At 43.0% G+C, this 19,057-nt stretch overlaps 1 protein-coding gene and 1 pseudogene across 1 annotated transcript; one reads left to right on the forward strand and one right to left on the reverse strand.

The window, feature by feature from the left end:
* Positions 1 to 12,619: 12,619 nt before the first annotated feature.
* LOC127670653 (sperm motility kinase X-like) lies at positions 12,620 to 14,179 on the reverse strand. Its single transcript, XM_052165106.1, has 2 exons — positions 13,124 to 14,179; positions 12,620 to 12,790 (listed from the first exon to the last, which is right to left on the reverse strand). The coding sequence occupies exons 1-2, from the start codon at positions 14,177 to 14,179 to the stop codon at positions 12,620 to 12,622; spliced, it is 1,227 nt and encodes a 408-aa protein (XP_052021066.1).
* Positions 14,180 to 17,191: 3,012 nt separating this feature from the next.
* LOC127671183 (peptidyl-prolyl cis-trans isomerase FKBP3-like) lies at positions 17,192 to 17,853 on the forward strand (annotated as a pseudogene).
* The last annotated feature ends 1,204 nt before the right edge of the window (positions 17,854 to 19,057 follow it).

A 19,057-nucleotide genomic window follows, 5' to 3' on the forward strand; every position in this document is an offset into this window, starting at 1 on the left:
CCTACATCAGATAGAGGGCTAATATCCAATATATATAAAGAACTCAAGAAGTTAGACTCCAGAAAACCGAACAACCCTATTAAAAATGGGGTACAGAGTTAAACAAAGAATTCTCACCTGAAGAACTTCGGATGGCTGAGAAGCATCTTTAAAAATGCTCAACTTCATTAGTCAATAGGGAAATGCAAATCAAAACAACCCTAAGATTTCATCTTACACCAGTCAGAATGGCTAAGATTAAAAATTCAGGAGACAGCAGGTGTTGGAGAGGGTGCGGAGAAAGAGGAACACTCCTCCACTGCTGGTGGGGTTGCAAATTGGTACAACCACTGTGGAAAGCAGTCTGGCGGTTCCTCCGAAAACTGGGCACCTCACTTCCAGAAGATCCTGCTATACCACCCCTGGGCATATACCCAGAGGATTCCCCACCATGTAATAAGGATACATGCTCTACTATGTTCATAGCAGCCCTATTTATAATTGCCAGATGCTGGAAAGAACCCAGGTATCCCTCAACAGAAGAGTGGATGCAAAAAGTGTGGTATATCTACACAATGGAGTACTATTCAGCCATTAGAAACAATGAATTCATGAAATTCTTAGGCAAATGGATGGAGCTAGAGAACATCATACTAAGTGAGGTAACCCAGACTCAAAAGGTGAATCATGGTATGCACTCACTAATAAGTGGTTATTAACCAAGAAAAGTGGAATACCCAAAACATAATCCACACATCAAATGAGATACAAGAAGAAAGCAGGAGTGGTCCCTGGTTCTGGAAAGACTCAGTGAAACAGTATTTGGCAAAACCAGAACGGGGAACTGGGAAGGGGTGGGAGGGAGGACAGGGGAAGAGAAGGGGGCTTACGGGACTTTCGGGGAGGGGGGGGTAGAAAAGGGGAAATCATTTGAATTGTAAATAAATTATATCGAATAAAAAATATATGGCAATATCTTTCAGGAAATAACATCTATAAAACATAGGTAACCTACTTCAAAGACATCCAAAGTTTTTCTAGTAAGAAGCAGGGCAAAGTTGTGCCTAATTGAAGATGCAATAAGGCACAGGGGACAGCATTCACTTCACCTGGTTAACAAGAAAACACCCTTTTGCAGCTGGAGGCAGGAGAAACAAATGAACCTTATCTAACTGTAATGTGTACATGTGGGAAATTACTGAAGATAGGTTTTTTTGTTTTTTTTTTTTTTTAAATCAATGTGACAAATGCCTGAAGTTCTGGGACATACAAAACTGAAAGACCCAGGCAATGAGTACTTGCATTAAGGATGCATTTAAATATTTTTAATCCTTTTATTTAATCCCTTCTTACCTTTGGCAAAACCCCACAGAGACCAACTGCTAAGATTCTCCCAGAGATCTCCACGACCAAGAACAGAAACACCTACCAACTCTTTTACCCAGAGGCCTTTGCTCCTTTGTGCTACACCCAGTTATGTGGTCCACCCAGAGGCCTTTGTGTCCCGTCCTCATGCTATGCCATGCTAAATACTTCACCAGAGACCTTGCACCCTGGTTGCAGGCCAGAAGAGCTCATGGTACACATTTCTGCCCATAGCCACTGTACAGGAGGCAGTTGCAAAGACTTCTGCCATCACTGCTGACAGGAACCCACTCTAGGTGGAGGTGGCAGAAGGGCCAAGGGAGCATTCGTTTTCTAAGCGGAAGATGGGGATTATGAAGATGAATTTCTGAAGACACAAAGTGAGTTGGAATGAATTTCATGTCCTATTAGAACGGTGTGGGTTTTAAGGTTTTGCAGTGAACAAGGTGTGAATGGAGACCTGGCATCTGCCCCGTCAGGAAGAGCTCTGTGTTGCAAGGTCCTGCAGAAGTCTGAGTGTATCAGTTGCAGAGCTGGTTGGGTTCTAGGGAAGAGGGAATTTGTTTCTGTGTGACAGAAGGTGAAATACTGGCAATCAAGCAGAGAAAACAAAGTCTATGCTTCCCACAGTGTTGCTTGAGTGCTGAGGTACAGTTAAGCAGCTAAACACATGAATGATGGATGCATGGTCGGCACTTTCTTCTGGAGTTACCTTGTTGGAATCTTTATACTCAGAAAGGTTTGAAACATCAGGGCATGCTTGTTATGGATTATCCCATAAACTGACTGGTTTGGAATCCTATGCTAATGTTGACACACAAGCCCTTGGAGATAAAGTCTGTTGTCACAGCATATCTCCAACAGCTATGGAGCCAGAATCCTGGGCTGACATTCAGGGCTGTACAGAGAGCATTATATGGACAAGAACAAGGGAACTTGTCATGCCTAGTTCTTCATTATAATACTTAAATGTGACCTCCCTCCAATGAGTTTACCACAGGCACAGTGCTTTGAGTCATGCCTTACACCTCCATAGCAGGTCCTGGGAGAGCTTGTTTTTCTTTCAGTCTCTTTTGTGACCACCTGGATACCAAAGCATCTCCTTTTCAAGGTCTGTGCCCTCTTATAAGGACTCAAGTCATGATTTCCATTTAGAGTTTTGTGCCAAGAGGAGCCAATTCTTATGGAATTGGCAAAAGGTAAAAGAACTTGCTGTTTCTCTCTGCATGGCGTAACACAAGTAACTATTTTCTTTTGCTTCAAAGGACAGCAAAGTTGGTATAAATTGTCATGATATCATGGGTGGTACTAACTTTGTCTTTTCATATTAATCTTTTTATTCATAGTTGAATGTCTTTATAGGAAAAAGAATCTTTTATACAGTCAAGAATCCTTATGATTGGGGGGAGCACTGACAAACGCATGGCTTTTTACAAAGGTCAGTTGAGTTGCATGTATTCTTAAGGTTTTCATTGTTTCCTGTATTGGAAAGTTTTTATTTTGCTGTCCTAAAAAGGTATACCACCACAAACTTATGAACCATAAGAGTTAAAATATAAACTCTTGTGTTAAATCATATACATTGGAAAATTGATACTGGTGTATTTAAAAAAAAATGACAGGGCCCTTCTATGTATGTGGACAGGGTCGGAAGAAAGAAGTAGAAGGGTCGTTATAATTAAATTTCAATAGATACACACATGGATTTCTCATAAGTAACACTCTCCAATTTGTGCAAATAACATGTGCAAGCAATATATATATAAAGTTGAAGCTCTACCACCCTCAGTAAGACAATAGTGATAGACAGATGGTGCAGTGCTTCCTGGTATTAAGAAAGTCCTGGTTTGTGTCTCAGCAACACGTTGATTCACAACCACCTGTGACATCAGTTTGAGAGATCAGATGTGCTCTTCAAGACTCCTGGCAACACTCATTGCACATAAACCTCATATAAGCATACACACACGTACACATGCGCACGCACGCACATGTGCACACACACAAACACACACACACACATGGACACAACTAAATGTAAAAATGTAAATAGTATGAACTTTTAGTAATACAGTAATGATGAGTGTTTGTAAAAATAACATGTGAAGGTTTGGGTATCTTTTCACATGTAGAGATATTTACTTGACAGAGTTTGATAAAAAATGATGACAATAGGTCAATAATTCTTTTTTATATAAATGAAGGATATGGAAACAAGGCTTACTTAGGCTAATGCTTTAATGGTGTTACTAGCAATATCAGAGTTTCTTTTTCTTGATGTTTTAGTTAAATGAATAAAATAATATTGTAAAACTCTTGAATGAAGCTCTTGAACATTTTTTCAAGTATTGAGAGAAAACCATGACAGGCTAGCAGCAACCGTTAGGAGCTGCCAACACAACGGAATGAAGAGGAAAAAGGAAGCCATTCCTGTCACAGTGGAGGTCACCAGGCAGTCGTGTAGGCAGTCTTTGTAAGGCTAAAGAAAACGGTGGAAAAGGCCGGACTACACACAAATGCATTCATAATCTTTGGTTGGTAGCAGAAAGATAGAAAGAGGAAGAGAAGGAAGAGGAGGATGAGGAAGAAGAGGAGGAAGAAGACAAAAATTACTTTTGTAAAATAGGATTGTGGTGGTTTGAATGAAAACGCCCCCCATACACTCACAGAGATTGGCACGATTATGTAGTGTGACTTTGCTGGAGCACATAGGACATGTTGGAGGATGTATGTGACTGAGGGTGGGCCTCGAGGTTTCAAATGCTCAACCCAGGCTCAGGGTCCCTCTCTCTTCCTTCTCCCTTCCAATCCAGATATAGAATTCTCAGTTAACTCTGCAGTACCATGTCTGCCTGTATGCCACCATGTCTCCTGTCATAATAATAATGGTTGTATTTCACCTCTGAAATACAACCCAGCCCCAATTCTGCATTCTCCATTTTAAGAGTTGCAATGGTTATGGTTCCTCTTCACAGCAATCAAACACTAAGATGTAAACTGGTGCCATGGCCTGTGGTGTTGCCAAGATTGGACGGACCATGCTTTCATCTGGAGGAATACAGAAGACTTTCAGACTTTGAACTAAAGTGCAGATGGACAATTCAAGCAGGGTTTATTGAGTTATAGTAGTAGGATCATGGAAGACAGTGATGCTTGGGGTTATTTAAACTGTGAGGGCTCAGTTAGAGAAGATTCAGGGGAGAATATTATTAGTATGGTGCCTAGAAAAATATTCTTGTGATATTTTGGCTAAGAGCATTGCTGCTTTCTACAATTATGTTAAGATCAATCTGAGGCTAGATTGAACATAATATGCATTAAAAGTTTTGACAGAGGACACTTAAAGCAGCCTAGCATTGACTGTGTCATGTGGTTCTTTTTGGTCTGACTTATGCAGTTTTATAATGAAAAGGAACAATCTGAACTAGGAAAAATACAAAATGTGCAGTGTGAAAAAGAGAGCACCAGGACATTTAAAGCAACTAAATCCTGTACTCAAGGACATTTTAAAAAATTTAAAGAAGGGCCTGATGCTAGATGAAATACAAGGAATGGTTGACATCAAGGTAAGACAAGACCCAGCCAAGCTTCCAACTCATGAAAAGGCCTGAGACATACCTTAATACTAGCACTAGGGAGGCAGAGACAAGTAGACTTCAGAGTTCAAGGCCACCATGTTTTTTCAGAGCAATTTCTAAGCCGTTCAACCTTAGGCACTGAAGAAAACCATTGAAAACAGAAAGCTGGTGAAAAATGTATTTGAAAAATAAGAATGTTTTAATAAGGGGGTTATTTCCCAGCCCAACAAGTAACAAAACAAAGCAGCTTTGGCCTTGTGGTCATGTCAGAGTCAAGGTTACAAGAAAGAGGTTGTGAAATCTCCCTCCATGTTGAACTGAATTCTCAGAGGTCAGACATGTTAGGGGTGTCCCTGCATAGAGGTCAACAAAGGCCATTGCATGAATCTGTGAAGGTGAAGCCTAGATTGCCTTGGAGACCCCAAGATGTTAGAGATGCCAGAGCCCTGGGATATCTGCTGAGGAAAGCTGCTAACACAGGGCCAAATCACCCCAAGAATAATAGTGTGTTGCCTCAACAAGTGTGAAAGGCACTGGAGATCTGAAGAGTGTTTTGACATCATACATGAAGATGTAGAGTTTGGAGTCTGTTCAGCTAGTTTTTAGTCTCCCTTGTCCCAGTATTTCCTCATTACATCCTCTTTATACCCTTTGGGAATGGTAATGCATATATCCCCTGCCATTATTTTTGAAAGTATGTGACTTGCTTCTTCATTGTGATTTTACAGGGGATTACAGTGAGATTGCATGAGACTCAGTGCTGTCAAACGAAGCTGTTCCTGTGATAGACAATGGGGACATTCTAAGTAAGACTAAATGATTTTTGCATGATGATGATGGACTATTGATGCAATGGAGTAGAATGTAGTAGTTTGAGTGAAAATGGCCCTAAAGTGGCACAGGAAGTGACACTTTTAGGAGGTGTGGCCTTGTTGGAGTAAGTGTGGCCCTGTTGGAGGAATTGTGTCACTGGGAATGGGCCTTGACTTTCCAAATGCTCAAGCCAGGTCCAAAATCTCTTCCTCAGGAGCTTGCCAACTCAGTTGTAGAACTCTTAGCTATCTCTTCAACATTATGTCTACCTGTATTCCACCATGCTTCACAATATGATGATAATAGACTATAACAATGAACTATAAGCAAGCCCCAATTAAATATTTTTCTTTAGAAGACTTGTTGAGTTCTGGCTGCCTTCCCAGAGGCCATTTAAGTGCCAGGGACCATATGTAAGACCACACCTAATGCCCACAATTTCCCTTTAAAGTAGGCCTAACATCACCAAAAGGCCCCCAATGCTCTGGGTTTTATATTCTGGTCCATGACTCTGGAAGCTTTCCCAGAGGCCATGTGGGCACTAGGGACCCAAGGTAAGACATGGTCCCCTGCATACTAGCTCCCCTTAAAGTATACCCAAAATCCATAAACTACACTCCATCTCCTGGGCAACCATATTAGACACTACAATGTTGCTAGAAGATCTTTACATTCCCAGAGGTCATGCCAGTTCTAGGGATCAAGAGGTGATGGTGGTTCCCCAAATCCAAATCCAAGAGGTTGTCCAAGTCAAAAAATCTTAGAAAAGAGACCACACTGGACCTGAAGTCTGACTGATCATCAGAACTGCAGGCAACCCAGGACAGAAGATCAGAACAGCAGCAAAATTCAAGGAAAACAATACTCCTGTGGTTGAATTAGGGCTGAGGAGGAGGGCAACTCTGTATGAGGATCAGCAGTCTCAATTAACTTGGACCCCTGAACTCTCTCAAACACTGGACCACCAAACAGGCAGCATACATCAGTTGATATGAGGCTCCCAACATATGTACAGCAGAGGACTGCTGGATCTGTGTTCAGTCAGAGATGATGCACTTGACCTTCACGAGACTGGAGGCCCAAGGAAGTTTAGAGGTCAGGTGGGGTGGGGTGGGAGTTGGAAAATCCTGTGGAGAGAGGGGGTAGGGTGGAGGTGGGATGTGGAATAGTCGGGAGGGTGGATGGGGGGGGAATAAAATATGGAATGTAAATTTTTTTTAAAAAAATTAAAAAGAAAGAAAAGACCAAACCTCAGAATAATAGCAATAGAAAAAATATTTCCAGGTCAAAGGATCAGGAAATAACTTCAATAAAATTATAGAGAAAAATTTCCCTAAACTAAGGAGATATCTATAAATGTACATATAGCTTACAAAACACCACATAGATTGAGCCAGAAAAGATCGTCCACCAAAAGATAATCAAATATATATGTATATGTGTTTATGTATATATTATATATGTGTATATATATATATATATATATATATATATATATATATATATATATATAATTAAAAACTGTATATAGGAAAAATACTTAAAGCAGAAAGGGAAAGAGGGAAAGTAACATATGAAGGCAAATGTGTTTAAATTTCACCAGAATTCTCAACAGATACTCTAAAACCCAGAAAGACCTAGAAAGCTGACTTACAAACTTTAAGACACCAGATATGTCATTCCAGACTATGATATCCAGCAAACCTCTCAATCAACAGAGATGGAGAAAATAAGATATTCTGTGAGAAAAGACACTAAATAACATCTACAAATCCAGCCCAAAGAAGATACTAGAAGGAAAAATCCATTCTGAGCAGGTTAACAACACCAAAGAAAACACAGCAAATAAAAAGTTGCACAGGAGAAAAACCAAAGGAAGGTACTCACACACACACACACACACACACACACACACACACACACACACACACACACACACAAGGTCTCCAGTACCGAAGAGGACATCTTGCATACAGCTCCACAAGTGAGCCCAGTTCTCTGCTAAGTGGAAGCAAGGCCCAGATCTAAGTGCCCCATTATCATTCTGGTCTTGAGACGGTCTCAAGACCCAGATTTACTGTACGCTTGTACTAGGGCAAACCTAGTATTTAGGCCACAAAAGGCCACTCTAGGACAGACCCAAAACCTGGGCTGCAAGTAAATGCTACACACACTCAGATGCTTGGTATCTTAAACACTGAATGCGTACTGGACCTAAGATCAACACAAGTTCCTTTGGTCAGCCAAAACTCATGGGGTAGAGGCCATATATTTATTGCACAAAGACTGGTCAAGTAGCCTCTAGAATCAAATAGTGACTGCTTTGTAATATTAGTAACCAGGAGGACACGCAATGACCTCTTAAGTGTCCAGTGTCGAGAGGACCCAGCCCATTTTTATTACAAGGCAGGGCTAGTGCGCAAGCAGCCACATACTGTTCCTCAAGGCAAAAGCAGTGACCAGGGATGGGACTGCAGAATGACACCGTAACAGGACAGCACCTAGGGGAGGCAAAGAAAGGGCATGTTCCAGGAGGGAGCAATAGCCACGACCACCATATTGTACTTCCATGTCAGATAAAATATCCACAGCCTATCCCCTAAGTGGCTTCATAGAAGACACAATTCCATGGAGCTGGGTCTTAGGCTGTGTACAAAGCAGATCAGTATCTATGGGGCACTATCATACTTTTTACTATTTTAAGCATTTGTACCTAGCAGATGCACACACTGATCCACCCCAAGACGGGTCTAGTATCCTAGGTGCCAAGTATATAATGAACAGGTGTCAGGCTTCTATCAAGAATGTCACCAATGAATCAATGATATCACATGACATTAGCAGTATTCCGGGAGCTCAAACTTCTTCCCTTTAGGGAAGGTTCAATACCACTGGTCCATTGTCGTGTGTAGCAGGAACAGAGGTTCTCGAGAGCTTATTTTGGGAAAAGGACACCCACTTCTATCAGCTGCCCCTCCCATGACCCCATGGGGGACTATTTGTTCAAATAAAGTTTCAGCTTATTGTTGTACCACATATTCCCCTATGACAGGGGCCCACAATCCTCTGCCAGCAGCTTTTGAATTTTCTGCCTAGACCTATGGCTAGGACATACAATTACTAGTCCATCCCATGGACATACTCCCTAGATGAACATACTATATCTACTGAAGAACCTTTTAACAGTCATGTCATGAATGAACTTTCCATCCTACCACGCCCAGGTTGCACACTCTTAACTGGAGTACATAGAGGGGCCTCTGAATAAAAGTGCCTTGCTTGTTGAGATCACTCTGCAGGATGTGCTTGACAGGGTCCCTGCCTATTGTTCCAGAGGAAGAAACATATACTGGCTGTGCGAAAGACACTGCCAGAAAGTTCCTCCACATCAAAGATGGCTTCTGAGAACATCTTCAAGCCATCAACTCTTTAAGGGACTGAAGTCAACAGGCAATGTAAAAACAAGGACAGAAAAATTCTAGTCACAGTAAATATTTGTGAAGGTCTCAATACCTGGGTTTGTGATAAGGGCTTGAACCCATGAAATGCTTGCTCAAGACACAAGTCAAGGAAGAAGAATGCCTAAAAATGCAATAGATACAATCCTGTCACCACAACACAAAGAACCTAGAAAAAAAATGTGAGTTGATTAGCCTGCACTTCACATTAGCAACCTGCTTCAGAGAAAGAAAGGGCCAAGAAATCCTGACATTTATGTCAAGATAGGTAAAATGAGAGTGTAATATTCTGAGAAAAGTAAGCTACAAAATGAGGAAAATATTGGATAGAGGGACCCAACACCTGATGCTAAAATGATGTTGGCTTCAGAATAGGAATGAGCCAGTGTGTAGCAGGAAGAATTCAGAGATGTACTTTAAGCCATGAATGTGGTAGATTATCATCAATTACCCAGTTTCTGTTCACCAAGCCCAGTAGAATGATGACTGGTGGCATTGGGCAGCTGAAATTTCTTTTGAAAAGAAAATAATCATCCTTCTTTTGCAGATACAGAGGTTTATTCAAGGTTGCCATGTGTGTGTGTGTTGGGGGGCTCTTCTTGGTAACACTGCTGTTGCTGGCACAGCATGGTACCAAGCTCTCTGTCCGCATCCTGGGTCTTCACCCAGACACACAATATTTAAAATCAACAACCATACAGATTCCACACTCTGGGTCCTTTGAAAATTGATCAGTTCTGCACACATGTGTTGATGTCACTGCTGTGGGTAGTGCCAACCCAAAGAGCAACCAGTTATCTCTCTTTGCCCCCATGCATACAAGAATGAAGGTGATGGAAGACAGAACTTGAGAAGTGCCTTGCCCTGGTCTCTGGGCTCTTGCCAGAACAGAAAGGAACAGTTCCCCGTGAGGAAATTCCTCAAGATGTCTCAGATAGTGTTCCCTTACAACCGTGGTAAGGCTAAGGTGCCAGATGTTCCTGGAATCAGAACACATCTTTCTTTTCTTGTTCTTAGCCCACCCACTTGTGGGACTAGCTTTGCCCTACCTCTGTATCAATGAACAGGTGCCTCTTCTATCAAGAAGACCTGAATAATAAAGGATTTGCTAAGAATTACAAAAAGTCCAATTGTGCATCCATTGTAAATAACTACCCACCCCCAATGGCCTGAGCCAGGAAAATGCCATGTGCCCCTCTTCCCCCCAGGTTGTCAGTGATGAAAAAGGCATCAATTCCCAGGTCCGTACAGGTGAGGCTGGCTGCAAACCTTGTTCTGTGTTGAGTGATGTCACTGGTGTTTTCTGCAGTTTCCAGAGCACCAGGTTTTGGAATGCTCACTGATTGGCTCCAGAAGCATCTGGCCATTCCCTGCCTGCAATGGACATGAGAATGAAGGAGCAGCACACACAGCAGAAGCAGGAGCAGCAGGAGCAGCAGGAGCAGCAGGAGCAGCAGCAGGAGCAGCAGTAGCAGTAGCAGCAGCAGTATGGCAGAGGTAGCAAGGACATGATCATGCCAGGAGACATCTCTAAGGGAAAACTGATCAATATACACCAAATAGTTTGTAATACAGCGTGGTGTCAGGGGACAGAGGGGTTGAGTTCCTCTTTAACACTTTTGAAGTTCTCTTTGTCTTTATACTTGGAGGGAATGGGGCAAGTCACCATGGGCCACCCAAAGGAAAACTTACACTGTCCTGTCAGGGGGACTCATCTGTTTTACCATCAACATTGCCCCCCACCCCACCCCACCCCACTGCAATGCCTCTTACCAGCACTTTCTCTGGAGTCAAATGGCAAGCACTTCAGATCTCACCTTGGATCTCCTCAAAAGATGGTGCATAGGTAAGCCTCACCTTGCACATGGCTGTGTACCCTGGGCCAAAGTGGGGAACAATGCCCATGCTCACTTCCCATGACTCCCAGAAAGGATGAGAATAGGGAGTTACTTTGTCAGAAGGGAGTGGAGACAAGAGAAAATTGATTTGGGGAAAGGTTACAGAAGGCAGAGTCACTCAAACTATGAAATTACCTTGTTTGTAACATGGGCTCTCTCCACTTCAAGGAAACAGCATTAGTACTGACTGTGCCTCTTTGTGTTTCTCTGTGTGTGTGTGTGTGTGTGTTGTGTGGGTGTGTTGTGTGTCCAACCAGATGTAAAGAATACTCATCAAATGGCTCAAATTTGAGTGCAACATACACAATCAGAGACTAGAGCTGGTGGTTTTGTGAGGGCTTCAGGATCTCTCTCAGTGTGACTATGCAGTAATCAGGATGCTCTGCTCTGCATCAGAGCTGTGGGTCTGAACCATCTCCGCCCACTCTGTATTCACTTCTGGACTCCAATGGACACTCATGGCTTCGCAGTTCTGTTACCACCTCTTACAATATCAGACATATCTGTTGGATACATGCAACAGGTCAGGTCTACTGGGTTCCTTCCTCTGCCTCCAGGACCACTCTCTCCTCAGCTCACAAGTATACCTGGAGACAGGCTGCTGATCTGACATTCTCACTGTGCATGAAGGTTCTCTGAAGTCTGGTGTTTCTTCTCAGTATCCTTGGTAACCACTAGCACTCCATGGATGTTTCTTCCAGGGGCTTCTGAGTGCTGTGAAGATTAACTCACTGGGCCATAGCTATCCTGGACTGCTGCCCAGTGTGGAACTCCCTACAGGGGACGGGAGGAAAATCATTCAGAACTTCTCAGAGTCTTCCTTCAGACTTCAGGGGAAAAATAACATTTTGCCTCTAATTTAAGCCTGCACTATAGACAGATCTTCTCTCTGCCATACAGCCACCTGAAATTCCTGTCTGACTCTGTCCTCCCTGCTCCTGTCTGCATCCTCAGCAGACTCCTCTCCACTCTCTGGTATCATCCTCCAGCGACCACAGGGCCTCTGATAGCCCTTAAAACAGACAGAAGAAATCTTAGAAATCTGCAGGACTTATGCTTGGCTGTGCTGGCCCTGTGACGGCATGGGACCTCAGGCTGATTCCTCCCAAGTGCTCCATTGATCCCTTCACACATTTCCAGCATCCTTGCCTAGCATTAGTCCACTATCCTCTGCTGTCTACATGTTGCTCAAGTTTTGAGGAAGGGTGTAGTCTTAGGAGGAGGAAGAACAGGATGGGATTTTTCTCTCTGGCATGATAGACCCAATGTCACCAACACCCTTAGTGTGCATGCTGGAATATATTAAGGGAAGGAGAAACTAGAGAGTGCATCCTTTCCAATCACACCCCACCTACTTGTTTCAGCCTGTGTCTCTGAAGCACTCTTCATTGGCTGCCATGACCTTGTTATTTTTCACTGGGAGGCAGCAACACAAGTTCCTTAAGGCTTTGGAAATCCTCTTCTTCAGGCCCCTCCAGGCTCGCTTTCTCAGTGGGACTCTGGGCATACCCTGGGACCTCCTTCGGAGCTACTCCTGATGGACTGCTTCCCTTGAGGATGAGCTAGTGTCTTGTAAGGATTCGATGCCTATATTCTCTTCCAGGTTCTCCTCACTGGGGGAAGGGCTGCTGGTTCTGGACTCCCAGGAGGACATGCTGCTACTTGTGTCTGTAGCACTGGAGCTCTCTTGGGCCATATCCTGCATGTTTTCAAAGGTTGAGGATTGTGTGGATATGAAAAATAACCATGGGGCTCCTGATGATGAGGTTAGTGTTGTTGTTGTTGCCTTTCTTTTTCTTGATGATGATTTTGTGGAATTGATGCTTCTCTCCTCTCTGCATGTACTCTTTCCAACATGAGGCATAAGCCCCTGGAGTGGGGAGGTGTTCTTCAGAAAGCTACTATCAAGGGAAGAAAGGCTGGGAGGTACACTATGCCTCCTCCTACAGCCTTTCCTCCCACATCCGGGCAGCTCAGAGAGAGTGGGCAAAGTAAAGGTGGAAAGAGTACGGGCACTGGTTCCCTTCCTTACAGGCCAGGGAGGGTTGGGGGCTTTTGTAGGGTCCAGACTCCTACCCTGTCCCCCATCGTGATAAAATTGGGGCTGCCTGGTATACTTCTTTTTTATAATCAAATAAGTCGCCATATCATGATTGTACTTCTGTTCCCTCAAAGCCTCCCTGAGCTCTTTAATGTTGTACCCCATAAGAAACATGTCAAAAGCAAGGTTGGATTCTGGTTCTCTAGGGATTTCCTCTGAAGATCTCAATGGGTCTTGATCATGGCACAGCCACGGGTGTACCAATATTTCTTTAATGGATGGCCTCATTATGGGGTCTATAGTCATTAATCTCTTTAATAGGTCTCGAAGCTCTGGAGACAGGTGATACGGGATCCAACAGCTCCAGGCTAGTATCAGATGCTTTATCTTGGAGTGCACTGTCTCTTGGAAGGGAAGGTGTCCAATAACTAAATAGTATAATACTACACCGAGACTCCAAATGTCAGTTGGGAGGCCATCATATTGTTTGTGATCAAACACTTCAGGAGCACAATATTGTGGTGTGCCACAAAATCCTTTGAACTTTTCCCCAGAGGCCAGTCTTTTGCCTAAGCCAAAGTCAGTCAGTTTCACATGCCCCTCCCAATCCAATAGGATGTTCTCGGCCTTGATGTCTCGGTGGACAATATTCTGACTGTGGATATAGTTGACGACCAAAGAGAGTTCTGTAAATATCCTTCGTGCCTCTTCCTCGTCCAGACGCCCACACTTGTTGATGTGTTTCAGCAGGGATCCCCGGGCTGCATATTCCATCACCAGGTACGTTTTGTGCCTTGTCTCGAATATCTGGAACAACTGTATTATGTGACTATGGTTCAGGGATTTCACAAGATCTATCTCAGAGAGGACCAGGAAGTCTATATTTGTGCCCCTTTTCAATATCTTGATGGCTACCATGGTCTGGGTCATAAGGTGGAGAGCCACTTTGACTTCTGCAAACGACCCTTTATCTAGGGTGCCCAGGATATAGTAATGCTGTGCCAGGGTGTTCCCTTCATGACAACTGGCCTTGAGGTCCCCCGACATTGCACTTCCCTTCTCTTGGTCATCAGGAGCTACAGCAAGCAAAGATGGCAGGGAAAACAGATCAGAATTCCTTCTAAGATAGGTTACTACTAGAGATTCAGAGATTAAGAGACACAGATCCTCCATAGACGAGTCTGCCTCTGCCTAAGGACACAGGGAAACCAGAAAAAAGCAAAGACAAACACAGAGGATGGTAAGAAGGAAGAAGGCTCAGAGGAGAAAGAGAGCAAGGGGGATGGAAGACAACATTTTAGCCAGGATAACAAGGATCCCCATTTCAAAGGAGCAGAACATTGACAAGCTTACCCAAGACGTCCATCATGAAGGGAAAGCACTGAGCTAAAGGCCACACTTGAACATCATGATAGCTTTACCCAGAAATGCATGGGATGCAACTTGCCCCAGTAGATACAGTATCTATACGGGATGGGGGCAAAAGTCACACAGCACCTATGAATAAGAATGAAAATTTGTCAGTATTTTTCTGGAATGGATGTTGAGGTCACTCTGTTATACAGAACATCTTAGTCCAACAGAGACAAATACCACAATTTTTTGCTTATATGCAGGATACTGGTGGTTTGAAGTTGAATTAAAGGAAAGGGGAACTCTGAGGGGACTGGAGGATAAGAGGCAGGATGAGATAGAGAGTAACAGACAGTGACAAAGTCAAAAGAGAAGTTAGGAAAACAAATATGGGTGTTGGCCAGGGAGGGACGCTACTCAGGTTTCTTCCCACATTTCATCCCAGCACTCAGGAGGCAGGCAAATCTTTGAGTTTGAGGCTACCCTGGTCTACACAGAAAGTTACAGGTTGGCCAAGGCCATACAAAGAAACCCAGTCTCCCAGGAACAATAAAACAAACTGAAGAAGGAAAGAGAAAGGAAGAAAGGAAGGAGAAAGGAGGGGGAAGGAAGGAAAACACATGGATGCTAATCCAGAAAGCAAAATGAAAATAATTAAACAAACAAGCAAACAACAAGAAGGCAAAGCTGTAAACAAAGCCCCCAAATAATCAAAGTCACATAAACAGAAACCCAAAACTCTGAGTTTACGGAAATGGCAGGAAAGAACTCAGTCTGTGGACGTGTAGCTGATGTTCAATGTCGAAATCCAAACAATCACCGACGTCCAAATCTGATCCCACCACCGAGTCCTGCAGTTCACCACCAAAAAGCTCTCTGCACAGAAGGACACAAAACAGCCCTGACAGTGCACTATATGATCAGCTCTTTGTCATTCCTCACAATGGCTCTCTGTGACAACAGAGCATTAGTGACCAATCAGAGCTGGCACAACCCACAGGGATTTTTCTCACTCCTTAGTACCAAGGGGCTCTGTTACTGTTCATTTCACTGAGAGCAAGCACTGGACAAGAGACACCTTAAGGGAGGGAGAGCTTTATTTAGAGCTTTATTTAGATTCATGGCATGAGGGGTTTGGAGGGAATGTTGAGGTTCCCCCACTACTGTTTTAGTCTCATGTCAAAAGGAATGTTTTAGATGGGGTGGGGACAAGAGAATCTCTCTCTCTCTCTCTCTCTCTCTCTCTCTCTCTCATGTATTTGTGTGTGTGTGTGTGTGTGTGTGTGTGCACATTTGAGTGTGTGTTTCCAACCAGATGTGCAAAAAAGTACAACAAACTTCACTTCGGAGATTTGGGGGTGAGGAAGCATCCAGGAGAGGGGTTCTCTGCTCCAAGACCAAGCAATCAAAGCTTGTCCTGGATTCTTAGTGGGCACAGATTTCTAAGGGTAGACATTTCCCATAGAAATAGGTGAAGATTGCTGGAATGTCATGTCCTGATCTTCTGGAGCTCAGAGTTTGGTGTTTCTTTTTTTCCTCAGGAACTGGTGGGGTTTTTTGCTTAGTGTTACTCAGTTTTGTTTTTTGGTGTTTGTATTTATTTGTTTCACCCTGTTTCTTCCACATATGTTCCATTGGCCAGGCTGGGAAGTCCTTTCAGGCCACAGGTTGCTTTGACTTAGATTCTAGGGCTCAGTCATGGAGCTCTTCAGGACAGGTGGAAAGGACACTGCTCCATGGCAGCCCCTGTGGTGGCACCTCATGTTGATGGCAGGAAGAGGGTGGAGAGTAAGCTCACCGCAGTGGTGGCTCCTGCTGAGGTACCTCACGGTGGTCAGAGGCTGAGGCAGCAAAGGATGTACAGTGGACTTGGCAGCTTCACAGCTGTAACCTCACAGGAATGGGGACAGGGAACGATAACAACTCAGGCACTACAATCTGAGCAGAATGTAATAAAGCTTACAACTAACAACAAATAAATCCCTAAGAAATGTACAAACTCCTGGAAATAAAAAAAAATAAAAAGCATTACTGAATAATTATGTTAATGAAGAAAAAGATTTTCAAAATGTGAAAGCGTAAAATTCCAACATTACATAATCAGTGTCACATACTTAAAGTAGTCCTATGAGGTAAATAGATACCTATAAGTGCTAACATTAATAAAAGAAATCAGTAAAACAAATGTTTTAATTTAATGAAACCTGAAAATTTGAGGAAAAAAAATTCAAACTTAGTTGTTCTGTAAGACTCTGGTGAGCCTTCGCTTAGCGGGATCTCCTGAATGAACAACTCAGAGTCAGGAATCGATGCAAAAAACAATAGGAATTTGTCATTCTAACATGTTGGGTCACCCTACACATGGAGAGAGAACGACCAAGGGCAACCCACCCAGCAGGTCTTTATACAGTCCTCAGGGCAGTCACCATTAGGCACAATGTGATTGGAGGAGGGGGGAAGAGGAGGAAGAGGAGGAGGAAGAGGAGGAGGAGGAAGGGGAGGAGGAAGGGAAGGAGGAAAGGGAGGAGGAAGGGGAGGAGGAAGGGTAGGAGGAAGGGGAGGAGGAGGAGGAAGAGGAGGAGGAAGAGGAAGGGGGAGAGGAGGAGGAAAGAAAAAAATGAAAAGGAGGAAATTAAGAAAGAAGATACAATACTAAAAATATTCCACAACACACTTGCAAACAGTGCAGCGGCAGCAGCGGGGAAGATGGCTGAGGCTGTTCCGCAGCATGCATGGACCGTGGAGCAGGGAGCAGCTGCCCAAGAAGGAAGGACATCATCAAGTTTCTGCAGGATCCCAGTTCAGATTTGTTTCTCACAGAGCATAAATTACTCGGAAACATAAAAAAATGTAACTAAGACTGCTAATGAGGACCATTTGGTTAGTGCTATAACCATCTTTTTGAAAGTGTCTCAAGATTGCTGAAACCGGAAGTAAAGCGTCTGAACAGGTGAGAAACGTGAAGCTTGGTGAGGATAAACCCAAAGATTCCAAGTCTGAGGAGACTCTCGAGGGTCCACCAAAATATACAAAATCTTCTAAAAAAATGGAGATAAAAACCAACATTCCTAAAAAGCAAGATGTTGTTCACTGCTGGTAAATGGGGACACTCCCAGATGGAACTGTTTTTGATCCTAATATTCAAACAAGGTCAAAGAAGAAAAATGCCAAGCCTTTTAAGATTTAAGGTTGGAGTAGGCAAGGTTAACAGAAGATAGGATGGAGCAGTCTTGACTATGAATAAAGAAGAAAAGGCTCGACTGGAGATTGAACCAGAATGGGCCTACGGAAAGAAAGGACAGCCCGATGCCAGAATTCCACCAAACTCCAAGCTCACTTTTGAAGTGGAACTAGTAGATATTGACTGAAACCGGTACTTCAGATCGGACGTCAGCAAGGATAAAAACCTAATGTGGCCAATTGGAGCTTGTTACTATCGTGAGGGAAGAGTCAACAGGAAAATTTAAAGAGTTAAAGTTTGTTTACTTGATCTCAACTTTTGAGAAATTTAATTCCCTGTAACTCCCCTTAAGTCTCAGACATATTCCTACAGTCATGTAAAGTATTCAAGAGAGCTGCTTTTCCTTTTACTTCATAAACTAAACGGCTCAATAAAAATGCCATGGATTGTTAAAAAAAAAAAAACACCATACTTGCAAACAGAATACAAACATGCATCACAAAGATGGCCCACCATGTTGACTTGAACCACCTGAATATAAGGATAGTTAAATATATGCAAGTCTGTAATGTAATAAGCCACATTAGTGAATTTAATTATCCAATCTAGATCATCTAGATGCCGAAAATTTATTTGACAAATACGTTATGCCCTCATGATAAACGTCTTAGGAGAATGTAGAACCACAGGGACAATACTTCAGCCTAGTGAAAAGATATATATGAGTAACCCTCAGCCAACATTATCTGATATGGATTAAAGATTAAATCAATCAACACCTCTGAATTCAGTAATGGGACAGAGACACCTGGGGCTCCCAAACATTGTCAATAGCACTTGCTATCTTCACTGTTCTCAAAGTGCAGCTGAGGTAATAAGCAAGGGAAGGAAATTAGAGGCACACAATCAGGAAGGAAGATATCCAACTATCCCAGTGTACAGTGGACAAGATACTAGATATTAGAGATCCCAGGAATCTGAACAAAAACCTTCTAGAAATGACAAATTCAGCAATGTGGTAGCATAGAGATTCAATATGCATAAATCAATAGCTTTTATATATATCAAACATTAAAAAATGAGAAAGATCATGAGCATACTCCACTCCACCAGACTCAAAGAAAATAAAGTGCCTGGAAATGAACAACAAGGAGGTGATGGGGATCTACAATGGAAGTTTTCAACCTCTGAAGAAAGACATAAAGACAATGTATTATTCCTGGATTGGTAAAGTGAATATTACATCAAATGAATGAGTATTATACCAAAACTTTTTTTCCTTTTTTTTAATTCGCTATATGTTTTATTTACATTTCAAAGATTTCCCCTTTTCTAGCCCCCCCACTCCCTGAAAGTCACGTAAGCCCCTGTCTCTCCCCCTGTCCTCCCAC

This window comes from Apodemus sylvaticus, chromosome 20 (assembly GCF_947179515.1).
Source record: "Apodemus sylvaticus chromosome 20, mApoSyl1.1, whole genome shotgun sequence".
Lineage (NCBI taxonomy): Eukaryota > Metazoa > Chordata > Mammalia > Rodentia > Muridae > Apodemus > Apodemus sylvaticus.

What these genes read in the sequence shown, in the direction of transcription:
- LOC127670653 (XM_052165106.1), bottom strand. Translation starts at nt 14,179, where the DNA reads ATGTCGGGGGACCTCAAGGCCAGTTGTCATGAAGGGAACACCCTGGCA. An exon ending in CCCCCAACCCTCCCTGGCCT is followed by an intron (nt 12,791 to 13,123) that starts GTAAGGAAGGGA and finishes GAAAACATGCAG; the next exon opens with GATATGGCCCAAGAGAGCTC.